The 13,107-nt window shown below is 41.2% G+C and overlaps 1 protein-coding gene across 1 annotated transcript; it reads right to left on the bottom strand.

The window, feature by feature from the left end:
- Positions 1-1,217: 1,217 nt before the first annotated feature.
- On the bottom strand, positions 1,218-11,777 carry si:dkey-202e17.1 (uncharacterized protein LOC555344 homolog). The gene is made up of 3 exons (XM_041955487.1): positions 11,531-11,777; positions 4,796-5,460; positions 1,218-4,231 (listed from the first exon to the last, which is right to left on the bottom strand). The coding sequence occupies exons 1-3, from the start codon at positions 11,694-11,696 to the stop codon at positions 4,067-4,069; spliced, it is 996 nt and encodes a 331-aa protein (XP_041811421.1). The 5' UTR covers positions 11,697-11,777; the 3' UTR covers positions 1,218-4,066.
- Between the last annotated feature and the right edge of the window lie 1,330 nt (positions 11,778-13,107).

Below are 13,107 nucleotides of genomic sequence, written 5' to 3'. Positions count from 1 at the left end.
TCTGAGATGGACATACACCCACTAAAAACCAATGCAAGGTCACAGGAGCATAAAAAGACTAGTTCAACATGTCATCTCAAGTGCAAATCATTGTATTCTGACTTCCTTTATTGTTGTTGAGTTGTCCTCCAGTTACTCAACCCAAACCATAGAGAAGAAAGTGAGTTCAGCTCAGTCTCTTTGGGTTATGTGTCTTCACTGAGCCTAATACTGGTGATCTGAGGACGTTCATGTGAAAGAGGCATAGTTTTTAAATGCGAACCTCTTCAGTACTATGAGTAGAATACTTACTATGACAGGACATGAGATGAATCCCAAGAGGAATTACACAATATAATCACACGACTTCATAGAATAGCTGGAGAAAAATGAGGACTATCCAAATACGAAAAGTAATAAGTAAAAAAAATTAAATATTAAGGAGTCCATAAAAAAGGCAGTGCCACAGAATGCTGAGATGCTGATTCATTCAGGACTGATATTAATAGACGAGATCTGTGCAGAGTTTTTACCTCACACACTCTGACATGACAGATTTAACACTCTCAAATAAATGATATATGATTGAATTATTATTGGATGATCTGATTCCAAGCAGTTAAATGTGGGTGGGATGCTTCATGTGGTAATTTTGTAGAAAGTAAATAAGTGGCATGTACACTACACTTGTACACTACATTTAGAAGTGATTTAAACAGCATCTCTGTGGAGCTCATTCACAGTTGAGTGGGGCTTTAATGTCAGGGGGGTCAGATCAATTATGTATTGCAGTATGAAGATGCCATATGAGAAGAGCACCTGCAATGTGAATATAGTCTGCTGTATATACTGTTATTACAGATGTAGTTTATGGACTGAAACAGTGTCTTCAACATTTTCTAATTCATTTTTTAGGGTGTCACTTTCTAGGATTTGTCTCGTTATACATTGTTTTTGTGGGTCTCTGTTTGTAGGTGTTTCATTAAGAGTCGTCCACAAAGCAGCCATGCCTGTAAGAACATCATGATAACTAAACACACTGTATTCTTAACCTGTGTATGGTATTTTCACTTTATGTTGTAGCTACTTCAGTGTTCATTTCTTAAGCTCTAGCTGATTTAGTTCATTTTAACACAATCTATTAACCTTCATTATGATGAATGTTGTATGGGAAGAGACACTTGACTGTAAAATATATTGTTTAACTGTTTAACACTGTAAAATTGCCAGAAGAAGGAAATAGATAGAACATGCTAGTTAAACAAAATAAACTTTTTTCAATAAATGAAATATAATTTCTTAAAGATTGCCCATTTCAGTGACCACCACAGATACAGATATGACATTTAAGATGTACACACAGCTGATACATAATAAAAATAAACTTTCGTTTCTTAACAATGTTACAAAGTGCTTCACAAAATAAAATGCAATTTTAAAACTGATCCCATTGATCCCAGAAACATTCAACCAACACAGCACTCTCCAGGACCATCCACTCTGCTTCCTCTACTATATTGATAGGATTCCATAATCCTCACAGTCAGACGCTGCTTTCCTGGAGCTGCAACCCCTGACATCTTGAAAAAGGACACTTGGTTTCAAACCTTGCTCAGCAGTAGTGGAAAGGCCGCCCACATCTCTGGTCTCATTCTCACATCAGGCAGATGAGGTGCATGTTTGAGCGGCATCCTCAGCCTTCTCACCTCTGGCTTGCATTGCCTACAGCATTGATGTTGTTCACAATTTTGATTTATTGCTGCTCTTCTCTCTTTGCATGAGATGTTCTTCATCCCAAGTTCCCTGATTGCATGCTTCCAGCCAACTTATAGCATGCCACACTATCTTCCCCACGTGATTGACTGTTTACGTCCAACATACGATCCCTCTCTGCTTCCCTGGTTTCAACTCAGGCCACTATACCCCCCGCCGTCCAATGTCCTGCTCTGGTAGTTTCTCCAGGTCATCTCCAGGTTATTCAGATTCATTCTCACTGATTCCCCTTATCACAAATGTCAGCCCTGTTCACACAACCACAGGAAATCATTGGAACTTGATCCAGATTACCTGTAGCCATGCAGTACAATCCATCACTCCCACTAATCACATTCCACCTGTCACTTCCTCTGCTAAAGTGTATCTTAAATGTCAGGTCTCCATCTAACAAGTCTTATCAGTCATAATTTCATCTCATCACACAACATTGAATTTTTTATGATCCCCGGGACCTGGTTAAGCCTGGAGGACATTGTTCCTCTCATCAAAAAACACTCCCCCGAACTTCTGTTAGTTTAACCTGCCAAGCCTGATAAGGGGGGGGCAAAGGGCTGACATTTAGAAGAAACTTTATGAATTCATTTTTTATTAATGGCAAGGACCCAGGACCCCAAAACAGAACTGTGGTTTGGTTGAGGAATTTCCAGAACTTCTGTTTCCTTTTGATGTTTGAGTGTGAGACCACAAAGCTGTGGTTTTTCGTACATGAAATTCATTTCATGAATGAAATCATGAATCATTTCACAATGAGTTAATCTGGCAAATAAGTTTGGAAAAAGAGCAAAACTTGAATTCAGAATGTGTATGGTTGTATTTTTCTCTTCAATGAAGACAATTGATGTAAGGATATTTATTTTGTCTATTTTAGAAGACTAAAAAACTAAGAGCGCTTGTGAAATGTAGCAAACTCGTATCCATCTCCCAGCTGAAACTACAGGGGGGCTATACTATCAGACTATCACCTCTTGAGGTAAAAAATGGTATTACAAGAGCGGACGGCTGGGGTTAGCTGGTTAGCATGCTAACTTCTGTAGATATCTCTGCAACACAATACAAAGAAGTCTAACATCCAGTCAGAACTGTTACTTCTTCACATTCTGTTGACAATTTTTAGTTAATTTTATTAATGTTTTAAGAAAGAAAATCTGGCCATATCTTACACACTGTGCCTTTAAGTCCTCCGCTCCCTTTAGATCTCCATTATTATTTGTTCCACAAGGGTCTAACCTTGGTCATTTATTATTTTCTGTCTATATGTTCCCCCAGGTCATCTCATAGGCAAAAAGGGTAGTTCAATCTTGCTTGCTGCACCTGAGAAACATTTATAATATACTACCTTTCTTATCTAGTCATATCTCAATGGAGTTGTTAATGCCCCAGTCTCTTCTTGCCTAGAATACTGCAACACCCCTTACTCCTGTCTCAGCCAAACCTCATTACACTGCCTGCAGCTTGAGCAGAATGCAGTCACATATTACTGGAACAAGAACAAGCTTCTCCAGTTTTAGCTGCATTCACTGGATACCAGTTAAATTTGGAATTGATTGTAAGATTTATTGTAAACTTTTAAAGCTCTTCACTGTCTGGCAAAGAGCTGCCTCAGTGAGCTCCTAATCCCTTATGTGGCAGGTTGTAACCCGAGGTTCTCTGATATGGTTCTACTGGTTGTTTTAGGGCCTTGGCTACCAATGCCCTCTGCAACAGCCTGCCTGAAGACTTCAGTTTCAGCAGCTCAGTGACTACTTTTAATCTCATTTAAAAACTCTTTTTTAGAAAAAGGCTTTTTAAAATTCTTATGGCAGCAGCTTTGTGCACTTGTTTTTACGGTTTAGGTGTAATTCTAGTTTTGTTATGCCTATTGCTTGAACAGCCCCTTGTAATGTTAAGAAAGGTGCTATATATATATAGTTAATGTGGTTTACTCATGTTGCTGTCAAACTATACATTAAGCTTTTTTCAGCAACTTCAACAGAGTACACAGATTTCCAAGATGCCCTTCTTGAAGTGCAGTACATATTGTACATTTGCAGCATTGTCATAAAAGACAAAATAAGAACGACAGATTAAAGGCATGTGCCATCTTAAAATTTGAATCTTCATTTCATATTGCACACAGTGAGACAAGTGACAGCATAGTAAAACAGATCTATTCACATCAGAAACATCCAACAGTTTTCACAGTTGACCTTGGCAAGAATGGTTTAGCAGGCAAAGTATAATATGATAAGTAAACTAAGCCTGGCTCTAACCGACCAATACCCTCAAGTCCTTTTCCAATGAGTGCAAAGGCTTTTGTGCAGACACCAACATTTTACATGGATTTGGTCGTGTTGTTAAACTCAGTTTTTTCATCAGGATTAAATCTGTATTGGTATCCATATGGCCGCAGATGGTACGTCAGGTACTCCAAAACATACATCTGGACAGCATAAATATAGTGGAAGGACACAACAAAATCTGAGCAGCAACCTGGACCCTGGAGAGGGAGAGACAGGGGGAAAAACACACATTAGACAATGCATTAAACTTAAGACCTGTGGGCCAAATCAGGCCTGCAACACAATTTTTTTTCACCGCATGAGAAGATTTTGCTGTACTATTAATAGCCTGTAGACTGCTGGCCCACTTATACTGTCTATGATGCGCTGCCGTACAACCCACAGCCACATTCTACGTCCTAAGAAGAACCCAGTCTCCTGCTGAAAATCTAAGTGTTATAAAACAGCGGAACGAGCAGGGTCAGCAAGAGACGTTGCCTTCGTTACCTACAAGTCAATGGTCACTCATTCACTAAAATAATAATAATAATAATAATAATAATAATAATAATAATAATAATAATAATAATAATAATAATAATAATTTTATATACATTTGAGGCAGTTATTTTTTGTCACCCCAGTCTTACTATGCTCCTGCTTAACTGGCCCTTGATTTACTTCTTCTCTTCTTACTGAATTACATCTCGAGACACTGTTCATTATATGAGCTCAGGCTAATTCCAGATCCTCAACAGCAATTGGCTTATTGTGTTGCATACCTCTATTGGAGCATAGTGTTCGTAAATCAGAAACCAAGGTCGTGGTCTTGGGGGTTGTCTGATCAGGTAGTGGTCTGGAGGATAAGGATGGAATGTTTGTCTCCCCTTCACGTCTCTGGAGTCTGCTGGCTCCACCTTCATTGTCTCCATACATTTCCCAAGAGCCATGTCTTCTATAGTGGAGAAGTGGGTACATTCCCCCGTATCGAACCCTTTAACAAATCTTCTCAGTGCTTCCTTACTAAGGACATAACCTGCTCCTCCACTCATGTAACCTTGATTGACGAAGGGGGTAAACCTTCTGCCCAGGTACAACGGCTTCTCTGTATCATATTTGGACAAGGTGTAGCGTAGATTCTCTACGACCACAAACGTATCATCATCCGCTTTCAGGAACCAGTCTGCTTCGTCCAGGTGGTGCTGGTGGATGTACTGAAAGGCTCGAATAGTCTTCCAATAGAGATTATCCCTTCCCTCGGTCACATTCAGCTCCACAGTAGGGAAGTCAGTCTTGACGGAGCTCATGTACAGTACTTTGTCGCAGCGCTTGGCCCACGTTTCCCTGATGTGCTTGGTTCTGGATTCCAAGTTCTTGGGCCCCGTCATGATCCAACACAAGATCCGTATTGTGTGAGTGGAATTAGCCGCTGAGCTCTTGTTCTCACCTGGAGGAACAAACCAAGTGTCAGAAATGTGTTGCATGGATGTTTTAGATATGAGTCTGTATGTATAAGACTGAAGGTATACCAGCGATCCTAGAGGCAACAAATGTCACTTGGACTGTTGAGTAAAATATATAATTGAATATTTAAGTAGCAAAGAGCTGGTATACCAGTTTCAGTACACAGTATACTGTGATGACACCTTCTAATGGTAATACCTCCATATATTCTGGTGTACAGCCACACACACCGTCAGCACATTCTGCTCTCCTGATTTGGAATACCTGGCGGGCTAATGCTAGGTTAGTATTGGAGGAGCTGTACTGCCTTATCAGCGGGCAGATGAACGACAACCTGGAGGCGGCTGTGATTGTGGCTGTGGACTTTAATCACATTGAACTGAAGGCGGTGTTTCCCAAATTTCACAAAAATATATAGTTTCCGACCAGAGACAGTAACATTTTGGATCAGGTTTACTGCAACATCCCTGCTACTTACAAGGCTGCAGCAGCTCCACACCTGGGCATGTCAGACCACATCTCAGTGAAACTTATTCCTGCCTACAAGCCTCCTCTGCACTTCAGGACTGCTTCGAGCTTGCAGACTGGACTGTGTTCAGAGAAGAGGCAGACCTTGAGGAGTACACATCATCTGTATTGTCTTATGTTCAGTTCTGCACTGATGCTGTCCTCCCTGTTAAGACCATCACAGTGTTTCCCAACCAGAAATCACGGCTGGACAGCACAGTGCGGTCCCTGCTGAAAGCCCGGGATACTGCCTACAGAGCTGGTGACAGGCAGGCTTATAGCAGGGCTCGAGCAGAGCTGAAGAAAGGAATTAAGCAGGCCAAGCTCTGGTACAAAAACAAAATTGAAGATCACTTCAATACCAACAACCCACAGAACATGAGGAGAGGCATCAGAACCATGACGGACTACAAGCCTAACACTCAGCTCGCCAGCCACGACCCCACCCTGCCTGACACCTTAAACAGCTTTTTTGCCCGCTTCGACACATCAGGCAGAAAACAACTGGCACGGGTGGTTAAAACTGCACAGGGCATCGTGGGCTGCCCCCTTCCTGACCTAGACTCTATATATGAAGGCCGGGTCAGGATCCATTGCCACGGACCCCAGCCATCCGGGCCACAGACTGTTTGTACCGCTTCCATCAGGAAAGCGGTACAGGAACATCCGCACCACCACCAACAGACTGAGGGACAGCTTATTCCCCAGAGCTGTCAGAGCTATCACCCCCAGCAGCCCCTCACTGGAGTGAGAGACTGTGAGGAGTATGAGCCACTGCACTATTACACCTTCACCTCCACCTGCACCTTCTGTGTACTTAACTTTTAAGTACACACACACTTAACTAAATGGTCAACTATTGCACTAAGCATATACATTTTAGTATATTTCAGCTGCTGTTGGTATATTTTATTGTTTATTGTTTAGTATATTTTTATTGTCTTAGTATATTTTCATTCTGGTATATTTTTAATTGCATTTACACATATTTTTACAGCATGTTGGTTTATTTTATTCTAGTATCTTAATTTTATTTTATAATCTTACCTTTCTTATTATCTTGTTTCTAACATGGGGGTTGCAATGCAAATTTCATTGACATGTCATGCTCAATGACAATAAAGAAATCTTGAATCTTGAATTTCTAATACCTATTCTACCGAGTACCGTCTTCAGGTGGCATCATGAACACATTAAAATCAAACTGCAAATAAAGGGAGGCTACGCCAAAAGGCAGCACCTTTCTCTTAGAGAGAGGCAGACAAACTGAAGCAGGACCACAGAACCCATAGACTGTATAGAAGAAGTGGACAGATATACCAGGATGTCACCCATTGGCTTGTGGACCACCGTTTTGAAGCCTTGAGTTTGGCATTTTGACTGTCAGCTTCTTGGTTTTTTGAAGCCAGAAGTGACCGTATTTGGACGAGGTGGAGTGACACAGGTTACCAGCCAGCTAATGCTAGCGCTAGCTAGCTCGCTTGGATGGCATCTGTAAAATCTGTGATATTAATTGGAATGCTAATTTTGGCTAGCGAAAAACATGTTTAAAACAAATTTTACTTCCCAGAAAGAATCTCCTACAGTGTCTTAATAACTGAAAACTGAGCAAGACATTTTTGAGTGACTGAAAAGTTACTATGAAAGGGTCGATTTTTTAAGACAATAACACGATAACACCCTACAACAAGTTCACGGCTACTTAAATGTACACACCGCCACGCCTCTGAATAACCTGAATGACAGGTCGCTGTTGTAACGAATGTTCAATGACAAAGTAGCCACATACCCTGAACCATGAACATCATGGTGTATTAAAGAAAACTTGAAACTAGCACAGTGGCGTGCACAACTTGTGGAAGGGCAGGGGCAGAAAGGAAAAAAAAGGGCACATATAGCGTGTCCTCGCCACTGAAGAGGGCACTTTAGCACGCGTTTTGGCTCCCAGGGGGCACTTTAGCATGCGTTTTGGCATCCAAGAGGCACTTTAGCATGCGTTTTGGCGTCCAAGAGGGCACTTTAGAGCGTGTTTTGGCTCCTAGGGGGCACTTTAGCGCATGTTTTGGCTCCCAAGAGGGCACTTTAGAATGCCCAAGAGGGCACTTTAGCGCGTGTTTTTCCAAAACTGGGCCACGAGGGGGGGCTCATTAGAAAAACATTTACTAAGGTAATAAATCAAGTCAGAAATAGGGTCATTTTCTCATAGACATACAATCTAACTACATCAACTTCTTTTATACAGTCAATGAGAGAACAAGGCCTCTGTCTTGTCTCTAGCTCAGCCATGACTTGCTATAACATTAGCTAGTCGATGCTCCTCAAGCACGACTAGTTTCTAGGTCCTGAGTTGTAACATCAGTGAGAGAGAGCACATGACAAAAAGGAAATTTTCTGCATCAAGACTGCACACATTACATTGCTTATCAGGGGTCATATTCAACTCTGGCCTTGGCACTTACTCCAGACAGGTGGTGCTAGTAGCTCATTCGGCCTTTTAATTATTAACACACAGCAGATGCAAAGTTCCTAAACTCCAGTAAGTCTTACAGGAAGCTGAATCGGATCATAAGACATCTGACTGACAGATCCAAAAAAAACCCTGCAAACTAAAATTTAAATCGTATTGAAGCATTCATTCAAATACCTGAACAACATGGGTGCATAGGATCCAGGGGACGGAGGAAATCCTCTATTTAAAGCAATTTCACACCCCTCTATGTACGAGACAAAATTAAATCTTAATGTTCCCTTTGTCTGAAGTGAGTTAAAAAGACAAAAAAAACACTCACATTCATCACTGGGACAATGCTTTATGATTTATAGACAGGATTTGTGGCTGGCTTCCCAAATCAGAATGTCTGAATGTGGGATTAGGCATGATGCCTTGTGGTTCAACAGTAACCAAAGTCTTAGTTTTAAGTAAAAATGCTGATGAAAGTTCATCTGAGGCTACTGTAATACGAAGCTCTAAGAGTCTGGGTATAGTCTGGTATCATCAAACATTACTGCTTTTAGTCAGTGGTGGAACGTACATTTACTGATGTACTGTACTTAAGCACAGTTTCAGGTACTTGTACTGTACTTGCGTATTTCTATTTTATGCTACTTAATGTGTCTACTCCACTACATTTCAGAGGGAAATATAGTTTTTACTCAAGTATATTTGACAGCAATAATTACTAGTTACTTTTCAGACAAGATTTTAAGTTTAAGAACTTAAAACCGTATAAGAATAAAACACACTTTTAAATATTAAACCAGTGATTCCCAGCATTTTGGTCAAAGTCATGCTTTTTGCAAAATATGCCACACGGATTTTAATGTAACACACAGAGTGAAAAACGACAAATCTGGCAAATGTAAGTTCACCCAAGAGGCTCAGAAACATGTTCCACCAGTGACTGCATTTATACCATCACTGCCATCCATGTTCATCATCTTCTCTACCAACTGTCTCACCTGCCAGGAGCCTCTCTCAATGTCACACCTAAAGCAGAATGTATAAGAGATGTGCACATAATCTTCAGGTAATACATAAACTAAATAATTACACACACAGTGCTGAATTTACAGTTTATATTATCATTCATATAAAATATTGCCAGTTGATAAGGTTGAACATCATCTTATAACAGTCAGCAGCATTCCATTTCAAAGGTTTGGACCCATCCTTGCCCCAACATACAACAGGAGAAGCAGTCCAAATCACACATTGTTTTTGTTTGCTTCATTTATAATGAGCACCAACTCCAGCTTCATGCCAGTTAGTGTACTCACATTTCTGTCTTTTTCTCATTTCTTACTCTCTCCTACTAAAGTGAAATTAAATTGAAAGGAAAAGAAAAGAAAGTTAAATTCTTAAATAATCTAATTAAGTATTTGCATCTATGTCCACTGATGTTTTGGCTTGTAAAATAATGATTCAATCATCCAGGTCAAGATTAGAAGGTTTCACACCATGTCCAAGAGTTGTGTCAGAGTCAGAGGAACCTAGAATGACAGAACACACAACTTACCAGTTTTGAAAAGAGAATAAGATGACAGATTTATCTTGTGACCTTTAGAGGAGGCCCAGTCCCCTGTTTGGGACTCACTGGACTAAAGTTAGCTAAGTGTATATAATGCAGTTCAAACTAGCTCCACCTCAACCAGCTGCAACAGTAAAGACGATACTTCTGTACTCTTACTGAGGAGTTTTGAATGCAGTGTGTTTACTTGGAAAGCAGTATTTAGAGTCATCTTTGTATTGGTATCCTCTGTAGGATTGAGGATCTGAATAAGTTCTCCACCACTGGTTGCTAGTGCAGTAACAAACATGAACTCCAGCTATCTTTCCTAGTCAAAGACACAGACAGTGGACCACTATATTAAGGGTTTATATTAGTGTATGTTTAACCACAGTAAGAATGGCCACAACCCATTTACATGTTTCAGGCACAGTGCTCTGATAGTATGAATGCTTGTTTGCTGTCATGAATTCCTGGCACCGTAACAGAGTCAATTAAACTTTCCCTTTGGGATTCAACATGCTATAATGGTCAGACAACAGCTGCACTGTGTATCCTCCCTCCTCCTTCACTTCTCATCAACAATAACAAAGACATCTGACTTAAAACAGTGAACACTCAAGGTACGGGAACAGCTGTCCTGATGACCAAAGTAAACCTGCCAGACACACAGTTTATATACTGCTTCCATTGTTTAACTGTAATAAACTTCTGCAAACATGTGCCAAACTAATAAGCAGTGCACAAAAGAAAAAGAAACTTAGTGAAGGGTCAGCAGGGACCCACATGCCTTTTTTTGCCCCAGGGCCCCATAGAGGGATAATCGGGTCCTGCCTAATGGTGCCACTAGTAATCACCAGAGGGTCCAAACTTCGAAATTGAAAAGAAAAAAAAAAAGCTACAGCTTTCAACGTTGATCCAAATAAGAAGGAATTTTATATCGCAACTGATTGCATGATTGATCATATTTGTAAAAAGGAAAAACTGACTAGAAATGATTAAATGCTATAAAAATCAAAGGTCAGGAAAGTAGCTACTCTATAGAAGCGCTAAGGTGATTCAGTGACGTTTGCTATCGTGCATACAGACCTGGAGACATTTGGCCTGCCGCACTTGACCATGATCCATCCTAGCAAAGCTGCGTGAAGTGCGCAATAACGCGCGGCAGCCCGCCGTCACCGTTTAGACAACACAACGACAAGAAAAGACCAGACAAGGCTGAGTTCATCAAAGTTCATTCTGACTCGTAGTGAATCTGGGATTCATAAGGAAACTGTGGAAGAAAACGGCAGTTCAGTAATTCATGGTGACTCACTTGCATCCAAGAAAAATGTTCACATCTCAAAGTGAAATGTGTCCATTTAGCTGTACAGCTTTTTTAGATAGTAGTTTTCAAGGCGTGGACACAGAAATTAATATTTTCTGCAAAAGAAAAAACGACAATTTGTTTGGCCTGCCGCTTGTTGTGGAACTCAGGCCATAAGCACGCAGATAAAACAAGAGACTACTGCACAAAATGTTGGTGAAATCAGTGCCTACCGGTGAGTACATGCTGGGAATCTGGTTTGACTTCCTGCTTGACTGCTTCCCTCCCAGATTTTATGAGCTGTTCTGCTGAAAGGTTCGCCTCCAACAGAAAGTGGAGGGAGAAAAATCCCATCATCAGTCCAGTGGTGAAGAATAAATTAGACGTCAGGTGCCTCATCCTCCTGATCTACCTGCCGGACACAAAGTGGAAGTTCCCTCAGAGGCAAACAGCCGCAGCGGGCACAGGGAGCAGGTCAGACTCCCTTCTCTCACACAGGTGATTCCACTGATCCTCTGATTGGATCTCTTCAATGTCAAGTCAGGCGGAGCTACAGGGGACGCGCAGTTGAGCAATGCAGCAGCTGCGACAGGTCAGCCCCACCTGTTGACTGACAACGTTGCAGCTATGGCAGCTGCTCTGCTGCAGAGAGGCGAGGCACCGCTGCAGCAGCGTGGCCTTTACACAAAGGACTGCTAGAGCCGTGTGGGGCAGGGAAACCGGATAATCTGGGAGGTTTATTGCAAGTTTGACTTGCACAACTTGTGCAAAAATCTATGTGACTCATTAGACCAACACAATAGACCTGTCTGAAATCCAGAAGATATTTTCTAATCACACCAGAAGAAAAACTGTAGTTATGTTCAAGCGTGCCAGAGACATGCCACACCTGTCAGTGTTCTGTCAATAAAAAGAAAAACAAAACAAAACTCCACTTGAATCTGGGACACTCGCATTAGGCTTAATTAAATATATTTTGATCAAGGGCCAAAGGAAAAATGCTCTCTACCTCTTCATAGGGTGAACCCACACTCTCAATCACATTTGATGGTGGGACAGATAAAGAATGAAATAAAAAAAAATGAAATTCAAAATAAAGCACACTTTCAACACTTTGATACATATTTTGTCACTAACTGTCATGCAATTCACCAGGGGCATGTTGCACAAAAGTAGGATTCAGACATCCAGGATAAGTTATTGAGCCTGGCTCAACCAATCCAAAACAACAGAGTTCAGACTTAATTGGTTGCACAAACGCCAAGCCAGGATAAGTAGACACGGATTCATCAAGCCAGGGGCCTGTTGCACAAAACCAGGGGTCCGTTGCACAAAAGTAGGATTCAGACATCCAGGATAAGTTATTGAGCTTGGCTCAACCAATCCAAAACAACAGAGTTCAGGCTTAATTGGCTGCACAAATGCCAAGCCAGGATAAGTAGACACGGATTCATCATGCCAGGTGAAACCAACCCAGTTGCAGCACACAGCTCGTCAAATAGGGCCCGCAATCAATCACAGATTCATTGATTCACCATGGCATCTCGTGCAGCATACTTCTCCCTGTTGGAGCAGGAGATAATTATGGAGGCATATGAAGAGGTGAAAGACCAAAAGAGAGAAAGCGTGGCAAAGTGCTGCAGATCGCCTGAATGCGTAAGTATTGCACAAACACACACTCACTATTCCACTGAAACCGTCACAATTACAATCCAAATAGTTTATTAACATCCCCAAAAACGTAGTTGTATTCTGATTATGAAACAGCTGGAACTGCCTGTGAAACTGACTGCAGATGTGAGTGAAATCA

This window comes from Chelmon rostratus, chromosome 16 (genome assembly GCF_017976325.1).
Source record: "Chelmon rostratus isolate fCheRos1 chromosome 16, fCheRos1.pri, whole genome shotgun sequence".
Taxonomy (NCBI): domain Eukaryota; kingdom Metazoa; phylum Chordata; class Actinopteri; order Chaetodontiformes; family Chaetodontidae; genus Chelmon; species Chelmon rostratus.
This window is presented reverse-complemented; position numbering and strand designations above follow the sequence as displayed.

Bases quoted from the DNA above. Each gene is read 5' to 3' on its own strand.
- si:dkey-202e17.1 (XM_041955487.1), bottom strand. From the start codon at position 11,696: ATGAGGCACCTGACGTCTAATTTATTCTTCACCACTGGACTGATGATG. The intron at 5,461-11,530 runs GTAGGCACTGAT...TTGTTCCTCCAG, and splicing joins TTCCCAGCATGTACTCACCG to GTGAGAACAAGAGCTCAGCG. The intron at 4,232-4,795 runs GTATGCAACACA...CTCCCTCTCCAG, and splicing joins AACACTATGCTCCAATAGAG to GGTCCAGGTTGCTGCTCAGA.